The sequence below is a fragment of the Lycorma delicatula genome, chromosome 1 (assembly GCF_047948215.1).
Source record: "Lycorma delicatula isolate Av1 chromosome 1, ASM4794821v1, whole genome shotgun sequence".
Lineage (NCBI taxonomy): Eukaryota > Metazoa > Arthropoda > Insecta > Hemiptera > Fulgoridae > Lycorma > Lycorma delicatula.
The window spans coordinates 253384192-253409196 of NC_134455.1; the positions used below are offsets into that span (position 1 = coordinate 253384192).

Consider the following 25005-nt stretch of genomic DNA (forward strand, 5'->3'; position numbering starts at 1 on the left):
ATATATGACGTGTTCAGTAAATAATTTTTAATTCTTATTTATAGAAAATAACAATTTTACCAGATTGAAAGTTTATTTACCCAAGAAAATATTCTTTTTTTTTGCTGTACCACCGACAAAAAAAAAAAAAAAATCTGATATGGGCACCACATGACTTCCTTGTACGCCTATTAAATTACATATAATTTTTTATATTCATATTTTACTTTTTGTTATTATTGAATTATTACTTATCGTATTTTTTTTACAACCACAGATTAATAAATCAATATATTTAAATTTAAAAAAGTTAAAAAATAAAAGAATAAAATGAAGTTGGATTTTCGCCGATGTGCCTTCCCCTTGTAAGATCCATTAATTAAATATTATTGGGCTATAACTTTGGAACCAATGAAAATAAGTAGCAGTTATCATATATTGCTGAAAATCTCTCAATGAGAGCTTATTACTGGAGTTAAGAAAACTCCAAAACCAAATTTTTTAAAATGTCAGTATTCTACGGCTAATCGTTTTTGAGTTATGCGAGATACATACGTACATACACGACGTGTACGTACGTTACTATACACGACGTATACGTGACGTTGTACGTCACATATCCTTATACTTCGTACAAGGAAGTAAAAAATGATTGGTTTACTAAGTGCAGATCTTAGTTACACGATCGGTGTAGAAGAGATATCCGGTAAGATAAAAGTACTGCCAAAAACTTACTTTGTCGAAACGTGTTTCTTAGTGTTAAAAAGTTTTAACAAGTTATACAGAAACATGGCTGTCAAAGAAATAATTTTCATAACATATTTTGTGTAAAATATCTAATAAATATTGATAAAAAACTTATAAGCAAGTTACATAGGAAATTTTAATTCTATTCATTAGCGATATCTTCATTGCTTGGGAATAAATGTAAAATAATTACAATACTTTTGTAATTGAATTACTACGAATTTTTTTCTTTGGCTCGATAAGAATTATAATTACAATCGGCTCTCCTGCGAAGCCATAAGTAAGTTTCCTGACAAAAGTACGTGATAAGGAGGTCCTTAAGGAACCCCCAAAATAAATAATACACAATAAATAGTTACAATAATCCAATATGAAATTTCAAGCTCAGTCATAAATCACAAACCATTAATTTCAGCACCATATAGTCCACAAAACAAACATTAATAACAAATAAAAAGGAAAGAGAAGTAACAAGAAATTAGATACTACACCACTAAACTTAAATAGATGAAGAAAGAAGCATTTGGAAAAATATAATTAAAAGAAGAGACAGACTTATAGGCCACATACTAAGGCATACTGGAATAGTCCTTTAATATTGGAAGGACAGGTAGAAGGAAAACATTGTGTAGGTAGGCCACGTTTGGAATATGTAAAACAAATTGTTAGGGATGTAGGATGTAGACGGTATACTGAAATGAAACGACTAGCACTAGATAGGGAATCTTTGAGAGCTGCATCAAACCAGTCAAATGACTGAAGACAAAAAAAAAAACCACTAAACTTGACGGTGTTAGGTTCCAAACTGTTACGTAGACCCAAGTCGAGCACGTAGACACGTTTCAACTGTCGGACATCTCTACTGTTATCAAGTAGATTAATTGCAAAGTGGTTTACATGATTCTTAATCCTCTGCAGATATTTGACATTGCGCTGTTGTGCAATCTCACGAACCGACGGGAGCGCCAGATAATCGTGAATCTCATCATTCCGCGTGAACCACGGCGCTTCGGCAATAACCCTCGCTACTTTGTTCTGAAATCGTTTTATAATTTTCACATTACTAGTACTAGCCGTTCCCCACAATTCTACACCGTACGTCCAGATTAGGTGCAGGATAGCCTTATAAATTAAGATCTTGTGGGATAACGTGGGGCCTGAGTTCCTCCGTAGCAGCCAATGAAGTTCCGTGTACCTTGCGTTCAGCTGTTTCCTCTTCATCCTCACGTGACACTTCTAGGTCAAACGCCTATCCAGGTGAAGTCCCAGATACCGCACAGTCTCCGTTTGCGGGATCAAAACACCATCGAAGTACACACTGGGACAGTCACCGCTCCGCATAGCAAATGTGACGTGCCTCGACTTACCTTTATTAACCTAACTTTAATCCTCCACTTTTTCTGCCACTCACTGACACAATCTAATAGGTTCTATGAGGCTAGGCCAGGATAGCAGTGTCATCAGCAAACGTGGCGACGATGCAATCATCCAGAACCGAAATGTCCGCAGCGAATATGGAATACAACACAGGGCCCAGCACAGAGCCTGTGGGACACCCGACCCAATCTCAAAGAACCTTGAAAACTCGTCATTACATTTCACCTGAGCAAAATGACTCTCAAGATAATTCCACAAGTCTAGAAAGTAGTGTTGAGGAAGTTTTAGTTTTTTACTACGAATTTATTCTTAAAATCTTTACATCACATGCTTGAACACGAAATAAGTTAATGAAATTCCATAATTTTCTTGCAGTAGATAAATATAATTTTATTGATTTCACAGGGTTCCTTTCATAATTAATAATTTCAAAGATGTCTTATTTTATATTTAATAAAAGTATAATGTTCAGCTAATTTCTATTAAACTAATTTACTATAAAGGATTATTATAAAAAAAGAAGAAAAACATAATAGGAGGCCAACTTTTCAGCTGCATTACGTGTTATTTCATTTCTAGGATCACTTTAAAACAGTGAAGTAAGGTTGGTTCCAGCTGAACGCTAAATATTTATATCCTTACGATATATTTGATTTTTTCTGATGTGTTGTAGAATTATCAGGTTATAAGGGATACCCAATTATTATTAATATCTTAGTATTCAATAATCTTTTTCGATATTTTTTCTTAAAACGGAAATTTTTTAAATTCAGTTACAAAACAATTGAAAAATGTGCAAATAACACTAGTCCATGATTGATTATCCTCTCGGAATTATTATACAATTAAGTATAGTATTTTTAATCTGTAAGTTGTAATGAAGATATCACAATGTCACAGCCTGCCGGTCTACATGTCTTTTATTTGATGAAAAACAAATTACGATATAAGTGAGTATTATGATTCGAAATAAAATCGGATGTTTAAAACGAAACCATTCTACGTCGACATTATTTTTTTTGTGTTTTAAATAATCTTCGTGGGTAAAAATAATAATATTTTCAAAATTGCATCTGAATAGAAGGAGGAATTTAGTTTTGCCTTCTGAAAGCAAGATTATTTCTTCAGAAAATACGAATATTCTTTAAAACGAGTCAGTTGTCAAGGAAGGAAGAGACACCACTCGTTGTCACACCGACTGAAGAAACTCCAACCGATATGTACTTCCAAGACAGGAAACATCTATCATTAAAATAACCTACAAATTCTGAATATATTGTATGCATGTTATATGGTGTAACCAGTGGATTTCAGGTAACAAAGAACGATTCCCAAAATAACAGTGTAACCATTCTCAAGAACAACAACTTTCATGCCAGGCTTGCTATGATATTAAGGAATGAAGAGCTTTTCATAGCTTTCTTTACCGAGGCAAATACACTGTTTCGCATCAGCATGCCAAGCTTATATTCCAAGCTTGTGCAGATGGTAATTCAGCCCTCTAGGCTATATTTTCACTTTATTACCGCGGAACTATGTAAAATGAACATCATTCGTTTCAGAAAAAGCGATTCCAACTAATATCAGTTGTTCCTTACATAACTTAAAATATATGTTTTGTCTTATTTTGTCAAAAATGATTATACATAACTCATTAGTGAGATAATCAGATACAGTTACGGAATATAACTAGAAAAAAATTTTACACGCACATATGTTGCATTTAATCACACATTTTTATAAACTACTTAGTAATTTAATCTGTAAAACAAAAAATGTAAAAATATTCTCGTCCAAGCTTATACAAAAGTATCAACGTTTCTTCTTTTTTTAAAAACAGTGAAATTCAATTAAACACAAAAAAACCTTGCCGATATTATGCGCTTAATATTAAAAAAAAAATTAATAGATTTTTTCATAAAATTCAAAGATGAATTTCTGCGCGTACTACTCGATCGCAGCTTATATTTTATAGAACTGATTATTATTAAACAGCTCACATTTTGACTGAATACTATTTTATGTTACTATCCTATTTATGTTTCAGATATTACGCAGAGGATGATGAAATTCACTGACATAACTTATAAAAGTGTTTTTGTTAAGACTGTAGGTGTTAGTATAACCCACGATTGGATTAAGTAATTCATCACTTTTTTACAAGACTTGAATTATTTTTAATCTATCTGTAAATAAAAAGATGATTCAAAACTAGTTTTAGCACTAAAACGAAAAACACTAAAGAGCAAAAAACATTAAAATTTAATTAATCAATTACTAAGATAAGAAGTAAATTATTTAATTCGGAGTTAGAATGAAATTAGTATCGCCAAGATTTTAGTTACAGACCAATAACGAAGTAAGAATTACTTAATAAATAATGATTTACAAACTAACATTACTATGGAAATGAATTAATTAAAATTTAATTTCTGTAACAATGTAAAAAAACAAATTAGAAAAAACTTTGAAAAAATAATACTAATATTCATAAATTTGTAAGAGTTTTACCGGGGTTCGTCACAGTAAAGCCAATGTGACATACTCGAAATATTCTTTATAATATACGTGAGCTTAAAACATAACAGAGTTAAACGTATTACAACAAAAGGTTACATAGGGCCAAATCGTGTAAGAATTATTTACAGGACTGAAAAACCACCTTTTCAAAATATATAAATGAATATGTACATATACTGAATATATGGCCAAATTTAATTTATAAGACTAAATTATACGCAGTCATTTCCCCAAGAAAAATATAAAAATAATACATTTTCATTTAGATATTTCGTAAAATTAAAATAATCTTCAATTAAGTACTCTTTGAAAAGTTTTCGATTACAGTTATATTTTATGCTGAACTATTTAGATAAGCTTATTTTATTCAGTTTTGTTGGCTTTGAAATACTATTGGTGTTGCTGTACAACTCGTAATAATTATATCTGAAGTTAGACAAAATAAAAGAATAGCAGAAATTTTTATGATATACGAGTATTTGTATCATGTATGGGCTTTCTTTTCCACTTATTAGTTTCTTCTTACGAAAAATAAGTGAGTATGTCGCAAACATTTTTATGAATTTTATTTCTCCTTGAATATGGAGACATTATTTGAATATAGAATACTGAATACGGATCAAAAACAAATGTTACCAAATAAAAAATTATGAAAATAAATATGTGGTAAGTATATGTAAAATTACTGGCATACGTTTTAGCTGCTTAGCTAATGGTTAAATGAGTGAGCAAGAAAATCGTACGCGCGTAAAAAAAACAGTGTTTATTATACAGATTAAAATGTTGACGAATGGAAGAAAGTTTTATATACTCATTACAGTTACGTCAAAGTCTTTTATTTGCGGGAGTTTGGCCAAGAGATTATTTTGAATAAAAAGACCAGATTAGGATCGTCTGCAGTGTAGTTTTAGAATGTCATTTATTAACGATACTCAAAGGTTCGAGGGTAACTTGAGATTTTTTATACAGAAAGGGGCGTCAGTTTTTAAGATATTGATGATTAGGATTCTATATTGACACATTCTAGACGCTGCACCGAATAGTTGGATGTTGTATATAGAAACTTTCCCTAGAGAATAGCATGTGCTTAATTTTTCTTATTTCCCTCCAAAACTGTTTGATTAGTTTCTCCATACTACCAGGTCAGATCGACATTACGTCAATAATGGTCCTGCACCACATGCAAATGTCAAAGCATACCCCTACCATTTGTATTGCTGTGATATTCCTTTTAAACACGTCCACCTTTTGCGTTCAGACGTGAAATCAAGTAATGATATCTTTTTTTTTCAAAAAGTTCTGTGAATCTATAATTTCTTATTACTCTTATTTAATTACTAAAGAACGTATTTTTCTTTATTTCTTTTTCATTAGGCCAGGTCGTCAATTATCCGTTACGGTTATTGCATACATCCATAAATACCTTAAATACATTTAAGGTATTTACATTATGGTAAATACCTTAAATGCATACATCCAAATAGATCTTAATTTAGTGTTACGTTAATTAATTCAATTATCTTACCAGGTATGCTAATTTTCATGATAGTTAATTGTTTAATCGGGTCGAGTGAAATCTTGAATAATTTTTGCAATTCAAGCTCTTTTTAATATGAAGGTCAACGTTACAGCCTTATACACCCAAAGACCAAAGCAATTTACATTTTTTTCTCTAGGAATCTACAATTTTAACAATAGTGGAGAAAAAGAGCGTAGTATAATGGAAAAAATCAATTAATTTATTGTTATTGCTCTTAATCCTTCACTTTCGAAACTATTTTTCAACTCTGTAGAGATAATTAAAGGAAACAATCCTAGGCGTTTAAAAAGATAAATAGAATTTTCATACACTACGTAGTTCTTGTTAGTGATTGTTGGTTTATCATCTGAAGTTTATAAGTTAGATATATGTATATATTATAGATGATTGGAGAAAGGATTGCTTCTTTTTTAATACTTATTTTTAATTTTTGAAGTTCTATAAAGTCTGACCTCGATGTATTCGAAAGCAGCGTCAATGCATTTAGGAACTTAGTAATAATCCGGGGTATTTAATTTAATTTTGATATACTCTATGATTAGCGGAGCAAGAGTTGAAAAACATCTGATACTTGTTTTGCTAAGTTACCTGCTATGAAGATGGTAAGTTTCTTGGTTTAGATATTGTATCATTAAATATTCTTGATAGAAATCCAACCAGATACGAGTAATTTGAAAGCGGCCCTTCTTTATTGAGGAATACATGGTAGCAGAAGACCTTCAAAGATAAGGTTGATGAGAGGAGAGCTACAGAATACTTCTTTAGTATTGGGTTTATTATTTTAAGTAGTTGTATTATGTATTTTATACTGATAATAATTTTACTTTTCCCTTGACACTTTCTGTCTATGAATCACCATTGTATCAATACAATATCTTGAATTAATGCCTAATAGCGAAAGGTAAATATCAATTTAGCCAAAATCTGGTGATAAAGTAATAAATAATTACTGTGATTTTTTATTAATAAAACAAGATTTTTTTTCACTTATTCTTGAAACATAATAGTATTATCATATATTTTTTATTAATTTCGAAGTATGAAAAAGAGTAAAAAAAGGGTAATTTTCCATCCTTACTTTTTTTCATTCAATTGAATTTCTAAATAATTTTTTATGAATACTGCATTTTAACTCTCTTCTGGGTGTTTTATTTCAAAAGGTCTCTTTTTATGGTACAGACTTTTTCTAAAAAAAAAAAAAAATAATAATAATAAACACCCATGCACAATCGGTTTTTTATATCAATAATATGTTTTTACAATACAAGAATTAGGAAAATAACATTAATAAATTAACATATTTTTCTAAATCTATTTTAAAATTTTTATTGTACTGGTCACCAAAAACTTGGCGTAAACGCTATTATCGGTAATCGATCTTGTCAAGTCCAGCTTGGCCACTAAATTTATACTATGGATCTATCATAACCAACCAAATTACAAATAAAATACGATAAATTAATGATTTGTTTAATTGTGGAACGATCCGAGTTCCAGAGTAAAAGATGAACTGTTTAGTGACGATACTCCTTATACACCAAAAAAAAAATTATAATAGTTATTTTACAGAAGAAACTACCTACAAGAGAGCTACCTTATTATCAGTTAGCAGTTCATTTGTAATTATACTCACTAGAATTATTTACAAAGAATAGTATATATTGTAGATGAATTTCTTGGTGAAGACAATACGGTTTTAATAAGATCAACTGTAAATGATTAATCCCCATCCTGTCACAACTAATTTTTTATAGAAAAGCTTAAAAAAAATAAAAATCATATATATGGCGTTTCTGTACTTAAAGAAGACATTTGATGATGTAGAATGAAACAAAATTTTTATTATTTTAAGGAAATTTGGAATGAAATTTTGGAAAAGTACAGTCTACACACGTGATAACAGAAAGTGAAGAAAGTAAGAACTCAGTTAAAAAAAAAAAATTGAAGTACGGTATAGCCTACCATAATTGGCATAGATTTGTCACAAATTAGTAACAATGAGATAGATTTAATTTTATGTTTTACTAACGACTTAAGAACGGTAGGAAAACTGCTAAACAAAACACACTCGAATCTACCATTCTCTGTGAAACTATATACCTTTATCTGTTTCTTTCCTACGATTCTCCGTGATGGAAAAATTTATTTGAAAGAAACGTTAGTGATGAGAAAGACAGATTAAAAAGAACAACCTTAACAGGAATCTACTCTGATCGGACGAATAAGAACCCGCTGAATAGATCTCGCTCTCATACCACTTGAACGTACAATTAAATGATATAAATTACTTTAATTTCTTCCTGATTAGCCGTGCGTTCGTAAAGTATCATTTTCACGCGTATTCATAAAATTAACTATTTTACCGCGTAGATATTATTAATGGAAATAAAACTTAATAAAATAACAAATAATAAATATGAATGCATAATACGAACGAGTAATATTTTTTTTGAAGTGTGAACGAGTCGAACCCATTATTCTACTTAAGTATGCTACAATTCTTACTACGTTGCGGAAATACTGTTCTCGGTAATTAATATTCGTTTAATGTACTGTGTACCGTCCAGGTTAATTCTTGCTGTGAACAACACTGAATTGACCGTCCAGCCTATATGACCTGCAATGACCACATGCCAACATTGTTTCAGACCCGCGCATAAAATCTCCGTACAGTTCAATTGCTAGCCATTTGGTCGCATAATCAACCACACAGTTTGTATTTTTTTATTCATAACTTCAATTATTTACTTTCCAAGTGCAATAATGGACTTCCGATTTTTACAAAAAGTTAAAGTGTTTTATTTATTAAACATACTACTTTACTTAGGCGATGCGTCAGACGTAAAAAAACATGTACCAAAACATTCAAGATTATATCCGGTTGTCGGTAGATTATTTAAAGCTGATGTTCCTTTCCAAGACAGCCATTCGATGGATATTCAAAGTGAATCAAATTCAGTGACAAAATTTGAAGAAGCATCACCAGAAAAACAGTCTAATGGTTTTTATTTTGCAGAAAAAGATGATGAGCCGATTAAAATTCAGCAATCCTTTAACGCAGGTGAATTAAAAGAAAATAATTCAGTAAAGAAAGTAAATGATTTTGATAATAATGGGAATAAGGAAACCGAAAGAATTCTAAGAAGATCAGGACGATCAAAAGGAATTATAGTGAACGGTATAAAACTTGAAACGGATTATTATCAAGACAAAATTAAAAAGCATCAGTATGAGATCCGGAAAAAAGGTGTTACGAGAAGTAACGTAAAACAGAAAAGGATGAAGAGATCAGAAGAATATTTAAAACAAACGTCAAACGTACATCACGGGTCGGAAAGTTATAGGGCAAATATGACAAAAACACAAAGTACAAACGAAGATATTGTCAACAATAACACCCACATAAAGGTCACTGATGATTATTCCAGACTTAACCGAAAAGATTATGCGCAGAAGGTACTTCAAAAGAAGGTAGAAGCATTATTTGACATTGAATCGGATAAAAATTCTGGTTTATCTGACGAAGAAATTGAGAAATCGAAACTTCTACGTAAACAGTTACTAAATTTTTACATCAAGGGAAAGCAGAAAAAGAACGCATTTTCATCTTTACACAACCGTTCGATTCAGGGAGGAGATGAAGAAACACATAATCAGCAAGTCAAAGGTAAGAAATGAGATTATGTAGTGCATAATATTATTTTTATATTCCTTTTTTATGACGAAATATTTTAACGAATCGACTAATGTTACTACAAAAATAAATATTATTAGTAAAAATTCGTTCACCCATTTAAAAATATACATGAATTTTCCGTAATAACTGTCTATTTTATTAATGGAATATATGTCTATAATCCTTTCGAGTGTTATTCTATAAAAATAAATTGCATCAATAATTATTTTACCTCCAAATTGAAATGCTTTCTTAAAAACAATTATTTGATTTTGCACAGTTGTACATTGTTTTCAACACTGGATTTAAAATTGGGTAATCATACAAACAATATACGAGTCTAGTTCTGAGAAAAGTTTAATTAACACACTCCAGAGAATAGATTTTTTTTTAAAAGAGAAAAACATATTTTTTTAATTTAAATGCACATGCTTAAAGATAAAAAATGTTTGCTATTTGTAATAGTAATCCATTCAAGCTTTAGAGAAAGGTATTAGAGAATAAATTTATGTTACTTCCATAACATATAGGAACATTTTGATTATCAAAATATTTTGCTTCTAAAATAAACAATGCCGAATAAATAATTTTTGAATTTATAAATCCTAATGCATAATAGTATTATTTAACCTACTACAAAAAAATAATGTACGTAATTTGAATATCATACAGTCAGTTTTTTAACCATAACAACCTATAGTAGTGGCGGGGAAGGGATTTTTTTTTCGAAAAAAGACTTACAAGTCATGTCTCCAACCACGATTAATAAAAGATTGTTTTAAGCATTTCTGGCAATAGAAAAGGTCAAGAATATCATTTTTAACTTATCGTTGACGTATAAAAATTTGCGATGTATAATGAAAGGAAATATGCTACATTTTGTACATCAAAAGATTCGTTAAAGTAACAAAATTCAGAGAGACTAAGCTACTCAGAAAACTTGACCTCAAAATTAAGTTTAGTTTTGAAAAAAAGAGAAGATAACTAAACAATTATTTTGCAGCGTGCCTTATAATTGATGGGACACAATTCCAAATTTGTTCAAAATAACCATAAAAGCCGGATAGTGTTTTTCTTATCAAAATTCATTAATTTGATATTTAAAATTTAATCAATAAAAGTATTTGTATCAAATTTTGATTTATTATCTTAAAATTTGAGAGTAATGTTCATACACATGTTTTACACTCTAATTAATTATACTTAATAATTTCAAATATTTTGTTTTTCTTTTAGCCGATAACATTGTGTTTAATTACCTAATTAATAATTTTACTAGTTTATGTAAAATATATTGTGTGGTAGTAATTGTTGGTTATCTTTATTTATTTATATTTTTGTTGATAATTCTTACTTTTTTAATAATTCATTATTGTTTTTCTCTGAAAACAATACTAGTAAGATCTTAATAGTAATCCTAACTGACCAATAATATTTTAAAACATTCAAACATTATTAAAGTAAATTTTCTGTTGCAATATTTTTAATTGTTATTAAAATTTTTTATAGGAAAATACATTTTTAAATTAATCCTGTTTCTTTCTATTCACATAGATTCTGAAATAGAAAAATAATCGGTGTATCGTCTTCATAATCCTAGAGTGTTTTACATTTTATTACTGTTCGTATATAAAAATATAGATTTTGAAACTAAGTCGTACACTTTGGGGGGATTTTGTTCTGAATACAAATATTATTTAATGTAAAACTGATTAAAAATACTGATCATGTATTTCGTAACGCATTTCACTATCAAAATAATTCTTAATAAGTCGTAATATAAGCCCTTTTACTGATAAATACATTTACTAACAAGGAAGACAATCTTTTTCTTATTTTTTAATTATAGATAAAATTAGTCGTTAATTCTATAATTATAAGTAAAAAAAAGAACTGTAAGTAAAATGAAATTGTACATTTTTTCCTTTCAAATAGATTCTTTCTTAAGTTTTACAACTGTTACGGGTTCATTTAATATCCAGTAGAGAGTGTTACTTCTCGATGATTTGGTTAAGCAGATATTAGAAAGGTTTGAGAATAGCGAAATCTGTGGGGAATTGAGCAAACTTTTTGTGCTGATTTTTTACGCTTAAAGCTTTAAGTAGAATTAATTCAGTAGTTAAATTAAAATACATACAGAGTTCTTTATTTCTTGTACATAATATATTTATAGAAATTTGACCCTACAAATACTTATTCATATTTATTACATATACAAGTTAGATTGCAAACTGCATTAATATGTATCAGATAAATTTTGAAAATATTTGTTATTTTATTATAGTTCTTTTAAAATTGTAGTTATAACGATTTTTTTAAATTACAATTTTATCAATGTGGAAGTGCCCACTTGTATCATTTAATTAAACGTCACATATATATACACTTAACAGTATTCTAAGAATACACAACACAACAGTATTCTAAGAAAAGTCTACGTAGGGTGACTAGAAGCTTCCTATTTACTATAAAAATGGTTTTTAGTAATTTAAACTCGGTTCGGAATTTTGCTAAATACATTTACATTTATTAGTTTCCCTCCATTGTTGGCACCTTGAATAAAGATACCAAATATTTATTTTTTTTATAATTTATGCGAATAAATTGAATACACTGAATACAAATTTTGAACACTGAATACAAATTTTGTCTGTTTGGCGAATAAAATCCGTTAACTGTTAATTAATTTTAACTTAATTCAATTTAACTAAATTTTAACTTATTGTCATACAATATCATAGTACAGTATTCATTAAAGCTGACCGACCATTAGTCAGCCATTCACATATTCATATACTTTTTTTTTATCTTCAATTATTCTAAATAATGGTAGTTAATGATACTCATCGACATTTTTATATTTTGAAATCAAATCATTTTAAAAATTTTTATATTTATTTCGGTAGTATCGGTTCACAGAAATTATATTGTATTATTATAAAATTACATTCGGGTTTTCTTACAGTCTACAGGTTAATTTTAAGCTCTTCATTAAAGCCTTGATGTTATCAATTATATTATCTGTTAACATAAGAAAACTTCTGTCAATTCTAAAAAACGATTTTTTTAAATATTTTGGAATTTCGCCAATTGAAATTCTTTTCTTGTATGCTTTTCAAATAAGTAAAAAAACAATTTTCAGGTTGGAATTCGGAGTTACGATTAAATTAAGAAAAAAACATTCTACAAATAGCGATTAAAAAATTTATTTGCCTGAAAATAAAGCTATGTAAAAAAAAAAATATTATTTTGAAAAATGTGTTTTTGTTACAATTGATTTTTAACTATAATTTTATATTAAATTGATTCTAAAAAATTTTCAGTAGATTTTCTAAACACATAAACAGATTATTTAATTCTACTCTCTCTCTCTCTCTCTCTCTCTCTCTCTATATATATATATATATATATATATGTGTGTGTGTGTGTGTGTGTGTGTGTGTGTGTGTGTGTGTGTATACACATAGTATACGTATTCGAGATTAAGTAAAATAACTATTAAAAAACATTTTTATTGCCAATATAATTTGTTAAATATCAAAGCATAAAAAACATATAATCACTGCCGTAAGTATCAGTGCCATAATTTAAAAATCGATTGAGTTTTTTCTTAAATATTAATATTTTTTCTTAACTGTATTTCGGCCGATGCAATTATTCGAAACAGCAGACGTCAGGTTTTTCACCCTAAAAATTAATTTATTATTCATTAAATAAAATGTAAGCGTAATTTTTTATTATTAATTTTTGAGAATAGTTGCTAAGTAACAGACAGTTTGAAGTAAGATCATATCTAAGTATAATTAATTTGCAGAGCTAGGAGAAATTTGACCGTAATTTATCTTTTATGAAACCCAAGCCTAAAACATGCTTTGCTTGTTTGAACTCGCTTAAATGAAGCATTCTGACAGGGAAAGTGCATGTTATACGGATAAGTATTATATTATTAAGTAAAACGAATAAACAATGATTTTATAAAACTATAATTATTTATTAAAATAAGAAATGAGAAATATATTAACTGAGTAATTTAATCTTTTGAGCAAGTCTTACTTCAGAAATTATATTAATGACTTAGCAAAACAACGTAAATTATCTGGAGTAACTAAAAGTTTAAAACGTTAAAAAATAACTTAGTATCAGTAATATCTTTAAACTAGTGTAGATTATGTAAACCCATCCACCGAAGATGAACGTTTTCAAGCATGAAACGTACAGCGTAAATCTTTTACACTGTTATGTTTCATACTACAGTAAAAAATACAATGTTCAGCGTTATTAGGTAGTAAAATTAAAAATAAGGTTTATTTACATTTTGGCTTTAAATTTCTATCAACAATAATTTAGATTTTAGGAAAAAATATGGTTGTTATTATAGGAAGCCGTAAAGATAGAAACGGCATTTAAACATTTTTTTGAGATAACGACATAATGGGATTTGGAGAGGGAGATGGCGAGGATAGTGCAATAAAATCATGTAATAATTGTAAGTTAATGATAGAAAAACTTTTAGTACCCAAGCGTCAGCGGTTGAAAATTGCTCGTCACAATCTTTGTAAATGGTTAAGTTTTGTTCAAAGCAAATACACTATTGTGTTCACAAATTTTAACTCGGTACGAAACGAATGTACCCAATGAAAACGCTCACTGTTTGCGAAATGCGACTAAGATGATCAAACACCATTTCAACCTAATCCAATTCAAGTATGTAGGAACAATACATTATTGATGATAATGTTACTTTTACTTAAAAAATAATACAATAAAAATTTGTCTGCCGATGCTGACTAATTAACATTGATTACGCGAAGCTAGTGTGTTGTCTAAGTTACCCTCCGTTAAGAGCTTTGTCACAGACTTAAAATGAGCAATATAAGGTTGCTAAATATCATAAAAGAAATCGTATTGCTGAATAGCAGCTTAAATAGAAAAATCAATTTGTATTTATGGCACAATTAAAAATATAAATTAAAATATGTTTGTATCGATACTTGATTAAAGAAAAACGATAAATTATTTTATTTTTCAAACAATTGAAAATAAACAGAGAACAACACCATTATAAATAAATTCATTCTAAAACTATTTTTCTCGTACTTTTTTCAAATACACAGAGATAAACTAATTATATAGTAATAACAAATAATTGGTGACAGACATAATCACAAATTCTGTCAGGAATGTAAAAGGGCAAATGCACAAATGATTTCTACTTTTGGGCATATTCAAGTCGGGATAAACAAAGAAGGTAAAGAGTTATATAAGTTTAGCAACGCTGTAAATAAAATATATCTTATCTTAAAATAGAATATGATAAAAATCATTTAACGTGAAATTTCTGCATATAATCACCAAGTTATTACCTAACAAACACATTGTGCAAGCTGCTGGGAAAGATGATAGACGTCAGGGTAAAACAGGGTATAGAGAACAGTGAAGGTATCTCAAACAGCCAATACGGCTATAGGAAAAGGAGATCTGCCCCAGACGCTGTGAACAAAGTCTTCAGTCTGGCATCAGAGGCAGCAGCTGGAACCAGGCGCACGAGGAGAATTCCAGTGGTCATATGATTTCAGTGGATGTGAAGAATGCATTCAACTCGCTGCGCTGGGAGGCCGTATTCCAGATCCTTAAGGATAGGGGGATCGATAATGGCATTAGACCGCTCAAACAAAGATACTTGGAAGATAGGTATCTGTTGTATGACACCGTTGACCAGAGGCTCCGCATCCCCATCACATGCGGGGTGCACCAAGGCTCAGTCTTAGGCCCCACTCTCTGGAATGCCGTCTTCGACGATGTCCTTCGCCTTCAACTACCTGAGGGAGTGACTCCAGTAGCTTTAGCAGATGACCTCGTTGTTGTGGTCTCGGAAAGAACAGTTGAAGAAGTGACACGACGGCTAACGAGGTCATAAGGCGAGTAAAGATGCGGTTGTTGGACAAGGGTCTTGCTCTCGCTGGGGCCAAAACGACCTTCGTCTGCTTGGCTGGAAGAAGGCCATACTGATAAGGATTGATGACGCCTCAATTACCCACGTGGAAACAGCTAAGTACCTGGGGATATGGCTGGACCACAGAAGGTCGTTCTCGTCATATGTGAAAAAGTGTCAGGCAAAGCTGGAGAGACAATGCGAGCTCTTAGCAGACTACTAGGAAAGGTCACAGGCCCCAGAACGAGCAAAAAGAAGCTCTACTGCTACGTCGTCAACTCCATACTTCTCTATGGGTTGTCAGTATGGGGGAAGGCCTTAGATATAGATAAGGATAGGCGTGTACTAGGAGTGCAGCGACGATACAGGAGTGGCACGGGCGATGGGACCAATCTTCAACAGGGGGATGGACTCATCGCCTTGTAACGCAGATTGACCTGTGGGTCAACCGTAAGTTCGGAGAACTAAACTATTGGTTGGCCCAACTACTGACAGGACATGGTGTGTTCAAGGCGTACCTATACGGAAGAAGAAGGGCAGAAAATGACCTCTGCCGTTACTGTGGAGAAACAGACACCCCTGAACATAACATGTTCGACTGTCAACAGCGGGAAGTCATGCGTCTTCGGTGCACTCAAATAACAGCACCTTTCACAGCTGATACTTTAATTGAAATCATGCTGAATAACGAGGAGCATTTTAAAGCCATTGCAGGACTTACTACACAAAACCTGGAGCATAAGGCCAGGGAGGACGAAATGGCGATGGGTGAGGGATAGCACTACAGATAATAACACGCGCTGAAGAGAAGGACGATTCCAAACGAATTGCAGGAAAGAAAAGACCCAGACCCGCCACAGCGCTTTCTAGGGATCGTACATGGTAGAGGCATGAGGCATAAAGACCGAGACCCGGCCTTTGGGGTGAGGCCCAGGAACGACATAATCGGGCTTGGCCATCTAATTTCAAAGGTTAGAGGCAGGCAAAAATGAAAGATAAAAACCGGCGAGCTGACTTGTACCGGACGTACTGCCGGCGGACGTGAAGGCCCGTTTGAGTTAAAAGGACAACCTCCTGAGCTGTGCTAAGGTTAATCCTGCAGTATCCAGCTCGGTCGGTAAGGGGAAAATAGAGAAAGAGAGATAAAATAAACATTTTTTTTTTTAATGTAACGTTGCCATATTCACCCTCGGTGAGTAATTTGTGCTTTTGACTAATAATTCTGATTTGCGGTTTTGTCTTGAACTATTTTTGTTCAGGAAAAAATATGTATTTGTTATATTACATGTTTTTATTATTACATGTTTTTGCCCTATTTATTATCAATTTTTTTGTTTATGATTCCTACCCAAAATTATTTAGAGATAAAATATCAAGTATAAAATGAGTTTTGAACTTTTCGTTCTATATTTTATAAATTTTCATGAATATAGATTTCATTTTTAACTGACCATTTTATAAGTAAATGGCAAAAAAAAATTTATGAAGTTTTAACCGAAGTAACGTCATCTTAAAATTTAATTAGACCAAAAAAATCAAATTCATTTTTGCATAATTCTCCAACTTCTTTATTGAAATATGTTTTATACATACGTGTGTACATAAAGTTATGATATCTATATCAATCTTATCTTAATAATAAAATTAAAATGATATGTCTAATACTAGTTCTTATTAGAATTTATAACATACTTTCACGTGTACGGTTTCTTAACTTTTGTATAGTAAATTCAAAGTATTATTATTATATTTAATGATAAAATCACCACACTTGCTCGAATTTGTGAGAGAAATTACATGAGTATGAAATAAACAAGTCACACCAGGATTCAAGCGGTAGATCTCTTGGATGATAGGCAGTAATGTTATCATTCCACCCTAAATGTCGGCTACGTATATGTTCCGTTTCATATAATATTCAAGAGATTAAAGTACCTATTGCAATGATATTAATAAAGACAACTTAACAAGTCTGTTCCTCAACTACACGTTATTCAAGATTTTTCATTGATAAAAAAAAAACACCAATTTTTGTGAAAATTATTATTTCCCTGGCAAAAATATTCATAGTCATGATAAAGTAACCTAATAAATTTTTAAAATATAAATATACTGAATAAATATTTTTTAAGTTATAAACGTTTTCAGTGGAACATTAACAATATTATAATATTAATGAGAAAATATGTATTACTTAAGTCGTAAAATATTGGAATAAAACTAGTCATACAAAAATCTGTTCATTGGTGTCAATACAAGAAGAGGGTTATATTATTTTTTCTTTTCATTTATAAAGTAAATCTTTCTACAGATTTATTACTTTCGTGGTATACTTAATTTTTTTGGTATATTGGTCGTATTCAGTCAGTAATATGGAATAATTTAAGAGTGTGAAATGAACGGATGTCGCAAGTTTTTGCCAAATCATTATCAAGTGATACCTTTCCACTTCATTGAGCGATGATTAAGAGATATAAGGGATTAAAAAAAATAAAAAAATGGAAATATAAATCGTCGCCTACCGAAAAACAGAAAAACTTCGAAAAAGCCACTGCAAAACTTCGTTGTATTTCAATGAATGTTTTTTTTTTTTCGTTTGACTCTTAAGTCAAACGCATACATCCATATTTTTATTAAATGGAAGTTTCAAAGATGATATTAAACGTGAAATATAGGGTATTCTCATATATATTCAGGGAGAGAGAGAGTGAGTGAGTGAGTGAGACCTCTCAAACACCTACAATGTGTATTTACGTGTGTATATATATATATATATATATACACACCCGTAGTCGTGTGCGCGCGTACCCGCGTGTGTGTGTATGTACGCGTGTTCTCATGTACACGCGCGCACGCGCGCGTGTGTGTGAATCCATCATAGATTTATGATTCTTCAGTTCTTTTACCCGTATATTCACTAACTGGTTAAAAAATAATAAGTAAAATTTTTGAAAAGTTTATTTCGAGCTTCACGTTCTCTAGGATACAAAACCTGATCACAATAACAGATTATTCTAGTACAATTAAAAAAATACATTCTAAAACAAAATATATATTAATATTATTTAAATGTATGAATTGGTAAAAAAAGAATGTTTTCTGTTTGTTCTCAGACGGGAAAGTGGTATCCCCTTTCGACAGAATGAATATCAATTTTCTAATTGATGAAATTGTTGATGAAGTATTTGGAGAAGAAAATCCAAATGCAAATGAAAGTGACGGAAATGCGGATGCTGAAGGTATGTAGATAATTTTTTTTTTGTAATTTTACTGTATAATTAATTTTTATTCAGTGCTGAATTAATTTTTTTTTTTATCTTACTAAAATATATTTATTTTATATTGTTATTGTTTATTATATAATTCTTTCTTTATTGTAATCATAACAGTAAACATTTTTACTTCGAAGAGGTATTTTTTATAGTGCGTTTAATTTTTGGTTTTTCTATGAAATAGAAACTTGTGCGTTAGTCTTGAGAGTTTTTGTAAGAGCATTTTTTAAGGAAATTATGTTATTTGTAATATTTTTAGTGTATGTGTGTGTGTGTCTTATTTTTTATTTAGTGGATTCGTCAGGGCTGGTCTAATAATTAACTCGCCGCAAATGAATTGTTTAACAGCTGATTTTCGAAATCGAAGGTTCTGAGGTTCAACTTATGTAAAATTTAGTTACTTAAACGCAGACAACGGGTGCAACACGTCGCAAGGGGTACTACTACTTGGCCTAAATCTGGAAGCAAATGGTCAGCATGTTTTGACTCAGGCAATGCAAAGTTTCCGAAGTAGTGTTCGGGAAACTTTGCATCAGTTAAAAATAACATAGTATTGTGGACTATCCAAGAAAGGACAGAAGTATTTCGGCCACCTGCAAACTGTGTCACTCTATCTTCTCCACACTCACCCTCAGAATGACGTTGATAATGAAGAAAAATAATTTGCTCCTTCACAATAAGACCTACTGGGTTCACATCATAACTGGATCGAGGAGGAGTTGGTTGTACCTGTACAGCTGAAGTGAACAAGGGTTATTTATGCAACAACATAGTTTTTAACCTCAGTAATCCAAAAAGAGGCCTGGCGCTTGACACCAGAAGAGAGGTATGAAGAAAGGAAGGTACGGACTATCCAGCGGAGATGTCAGACATCACTTTTAGACGAACGGCTTAGGATAAAGTGGCAATGTTACAGGATGCCTAAAGATAGGACTTCTTTTAACAGAGCGGCACGCAAATTAAAATGACTATTGAAGTACATTAGAAATGAAACATTCAAGGAGTACATTTAGGATCTTTTTTCCCCTGAATAGTGACAGACTCTTTATAGAAAGCCGCCATCTCCGGCAGGCTCAACCTACATCACCTCCCTTGAAAGCTTCAAGTGGGGACATGGGATAGGAGCGACTCTGAAAAGGCAGACCTATTGCTTCTCATCTGAGCAAGGTCTTTCACTGCTGGACGTATAGAGTCCTAATGAAGATGAAATGCATGAATTTCTAGACCGACTTCTGTATCTCTAGCAATTAAGCCGTTACCAGAATGGCGAGATGCTAGGATTAATCGAGGAAGGGAAGACAATATGGCAGCATTTTTCAACCTTTCAGTATTTGCCACCCGATTTTCAATCATAATTTTCATCGTGCCCTCCCTCTCATACAGTAACAACGTATACAATAATAATGTATTTTGAATATTTTAACGCTAAAGTTACAACACTACGACCTTAATTACAAACCTGGCAAATTGCCAATAACAAGTAAATTTATTGATATTTGGCAAAACCGATCCACTGCGTTGACAGAACCAGAATCTCTATTTCTCTATATCTTACGTCCACCGACATGGTGGACGTGATAGACATTCTCCCGGCATACCGAGAAGTTCCGATTTGTTTCGAACATTCTGGAACGTCTGTGCAGCTGTCTGCGCATACAAGTATAAATGCTCCACCTCGTTCAATTCCAGCTAGAGCCAGTTGAGTTGATCCTTCTCTCTCTATCGAATCTATCATGAATGTGTAAGTTGTAATTTGTGTGTTATTTGCAATTCACGGTATTAAATATTCAAGGCAGTAGATTTATCAGAATCATGGGTAAATTTTTAAGTGGTAATAAGCGGGCGTTAGACGAAAGTAAAGCATCAACAAGTGCACAGAGGAGCGTGGATCCGAAAATAGAATCAAGAAAGTATTCTCAAAAATATTTAAATTTTGGGTTTACCAGTACTGATGTAAATGAAAAAGAAAGGCCCCTGTGTGTCATTCACATCATTTAAAAAAAAAAATTTGTGAATGAAAAAGCTTTACTTGTCTCTTACAAAGTTTCTTATAAAATAGCCAGATGTAAAAAGTCTCACATCATTGGTATGGGCTTATTTTGTCAGCTTCAATTCAGATGTAGAAACTATGTTTGGAAATAATTTTGCCAAACAATTGCAGACCATCCTTTATCAAATCATTTCTTTTGCCCGCCGAATTGGTGATATAACTGAAGATGTACAGCAACAACTATTAGGGAAGTGTGTGAAAAATTGTTTTCAATTCAGCTTGATGAGGCAACAGTTAGCAATAAAAATGCTCATTTCATTGCTTATGTTCGATTTTGTGATGGTATGTCAGCAGTAGAAGAACTACTTTTCTGTAAACCAACAGAGCTCAAAGCAACAGCACTCGCATTATTTTGCTATCTAAAATTGTTTTATAAACAAGGCAAGCATAGAGTAGAAAATTTGCGTCGGAATCTGCACCAATGGAGTTCGTTCAATATCTGGAAGATTGCAAAGTATACAAGCACGTGTGAAACAAAAATTTCTACAGTGTGCCTGGACAGATTGCATGATCCACAGAGAACCTCTGCCTTCTAAAGAAATGAGTCCTGGTCTGAATATTGTGCTAATGACGGTCGTAACCGTAGTAAATTGTGTAAAAATAAGGCCGCTAAAATCAAGAATATTTTCTACAAGTCATGGGTGCAGTACATTCAGTGTTACTATTTTACTGCAAAGCAAGATGGTTATCACGTGGGAAATTTTTGCAGCGTGAATTAAGAGATGAAACCTCCATTTTTCTAGAAGAGGAAAACTAACCGGAATCAAAGAAGTTTCGAGATGGTTTAATGGTGATGGAATTGATATACTCACTCGACATATTCGAGAAATTAAGTACCTTGAATTTTCAACTCCAAGGAGCAAATACACATATGTTGGATACGAGTGATAAAGTTAATGCTTTTTGTAGAAAATTGGGAGCAGCAATTTCAAGCAAATTACCTAGAAATGTTTGCAAATGTGGATGAATGTTAAAACTCACAAGGCTGAAGAACAATATGCGAAAGTTGCTTTTGTAACCATGGAAAATCATTAATCCATATCGGCAAAGAATTTAAAAAAAAAGTATTTTCTTGCTGACGACAACTTGGTAGCAAGTAACTAGTGGGTTAGGGATCCATTTCAAAATACTCCCGAAGGGTTCTCAATTGCCAATAAAAAATCTTCATATACGTCACGGAACGTGGCGAAATCAAAAGACAATTTATTAGCAAGATGCTAGTATGCTTCCGTACAAGGCCATCTGATACATAACAGACCTTTTCATTGGAATCCTCTTAACAACACGTTCCCATCTGAGAAGGTCTCCCGCAGAGTCAAGTAAATCTCCTCGTGATGTTACTTCCTACAGTTGCATAAGTCTTCTACTAATATTATTCACCTTGTCTGAAAAGCTGTTTCTCCGGAGACTGTGGCCTACCTTGGAGCGAGAGGAGATTATACCAGATCATAATAAATTAGGCTTCAGGAGTGGGCACTTTACCATTGAACAGACCCATAGGGCTGGTACCATGGTAACCTGTTGCTTGGAGGAGAAGAAGTATTGGTCAGCAGCGTTTTTGGATGTTCTGCAGGCTTTTGATAAGATCTGGCAGCCTAGTCTGCTATCTAAACTAAAAAAGAATCTCCCTCAGCCATTCCACATAGTTCTGAGGAGTTACCTAGATGGGCGATTTTCCAAACAGAAGTTCAATTAGGAACTGTTCTTCGATACGAAGTCGGGTGTTCCTCAGGGTTCTGCGATCTGTTCTGTATTCGATTTTCATATCAGACTTTCTTGCTCCGAATTACGTCATTGTCGCATCGTTTTCAGACGGCACGGCAATCCTAAATGATGTTGATGAAGATCCGAATTAAGCCTGCTAAACTACAATCAGAGTTTGATGAGATCGCTCGTGACTGACAAAATGGATCATGAGGGTGAATCAGAACAAATCGAGCCATGTAATATTTATAATGAGAAGGAGCGATTGTTTACGGGTCCACCTGAATGGCGTCTACTTCTCTCACACGGGTACGTTCTCTCGGCCTACATTTTGATCGTTGCCAAACATGAAAGGGCTATCTGGAAGAAAAGAGGAAAGAGCTTGAGATCAAGTACAGGGAACTAAACTTGTTAAACTGATCATTATCTAATAAACTGTTAATCGAAAAACTTATCCTTAAACCTATCAGGTCATATGGAGTCCAGCTATGGAATACGACGAGTAACAGAAGTATTAAGATAATTTTTAAAAATCCAAAATAAACTGGTGAAGACCATAACAGAGGTTTTTTCGGGGTAGAGAAATTCATGACTATCCTTCTGTTTACCTTCTGACATACCTTCTGTTTACAAAGATATCCAAACAATTGGCTAAAATTACAAACAGAAGTTAGACAAACATGTAATTTATCTGGCAGTAAATTTATTGGACATCGGCGATGACATCAGGCGACTGAAACCTTTCCATGTGCTGGACTTGGGAAATGTAACCAAAGGAGTGACCTGGAGAAAAAGTCTAGGAGTGAAAAAAACAGGATAATTCTGTCACTGTATAGTGAACGTCACTTTAAGGATTATATCTATTTCTATTTACCGATGGTTATTTTTTTTATCTATAATGTTGTTTTCACATATTCGTATGGATGACATTATTTTTTTTTCTTCCTGTGATTTATTTATTTATCCATGTTACGTTTGATTTTTTTATCTATGGTAAGTGTTGACCTTTACTTGTACCACCTGCACAAGTGCTTTTATTTTATATCCGGTTAATTTTTTTACTGCTTTAATGAGGGAACTTCGTCGGGGACTCTCTTAACGTGATTGTCATTTCAAATTTACTTACGGTTCCCTTTTAGATACCGATTGTAAATACTAACAGATAGTCAAAAAATATACGTACATACTATAATATACATAACAAAGGGATTTACTCTGAATCAGTAGGATTTCATCATTTTGTAATTACTAAACTAGTAATATTTATGAGAGTTAAATCTTTAGAATAAAATTAACAATTTATTACAACTATATTTTACATAACTAACTATATTTTTACTTGAGGAGAGAAGCGTAAATTATTATCGAAGTTTATTTTCGTAAACGATAAGTTAGAGGGTACAATTGTTTGATTCTTTGAAAGTTAATTTTTCTTATTTTGTATGACTTTACCTCTCTCTCATTAATACTTGATATTTTTGTTGAGCAATATTGCTTTTTATAAGATATTGTCAGAATAAAATATCGGAAAGTTGTATTATTAATAAAGCCACATCCATATTCAAATATTGAGATAGTCCCTTATTAATTAATTCCTAGTTAGTTAGAATCAAACTTTTTAATAAGTCATTTCTCCATAAAATATACCATGGTTTAAACTGAATGTCAATAACTGCAGTTACGATCCTCCACAATTCTTTATTTTATCACGCTGTCCTTGCATCTTCCCTGCACAATCCGTATCCGCTTTACTCCAGTCAATTGTTATCAAGCATTGTTTGGGAACTAATACTAAAATTCATCAATAAACGATTGATCAAATTAAAATTAGTCGATTAAAAGTTGAACAATTTTACGAATTTTTAATCGTTCATTGCATTTAAGTAACAGCACAAAAACAGTCATCCGATTTTAGAAGATGTGATAGGAAGTTAACAGTAATGAACCTTACTATGCGCTCAAGAAAAGAATATTAAATTTACGGCAATATACTTAGAAAAGACCTATATCATCGCAAACACAATTTACGTGAATCATTCATTTGTGTTTAGGCCTACTACTTTCCTTTCAATAAAGAAAACAGGAACAGAAGCACTAGTATTATCACAGTATTGTCTAATATTAAACAAATTTGTGTAATAAGAGTTAAATATAAATAAATCAAATTAAATAAAAGAACATCAGATGATGTTCGCATCTCATATGAAA

At 31.7% G+C, this 25005-nt stretch overlaps 1 protein-coding gene across 1 annotated transcript in view; it reads left to right on the forward strand.

The window, feature by feature from the left end:
* The first annotated feature begins 627 nt into the window (after positions 1 to 627).
* The window catches only part of LOC142317810 (uncharacterized), a 37256-nt gene continuing 12878 nt past the window's right edge, over positions 628 to 25005 (forward strand). Inside the window, exons 1-3 of the mRNA XM_075354360.1 lie at positions 628 to 685; positions 8991 to 9830; positions 18885 to 19010. Coding sequence (XP_075210475.1) covers positions 628 to 685; positions 8991 to 9830; positions 18885 to 19010 — 1024 coding nt within the window. The remainder of the gene's footprint in view (positions 686 to 8990; positions 9831 to 18884; positions 19011 to 25005) is intronic.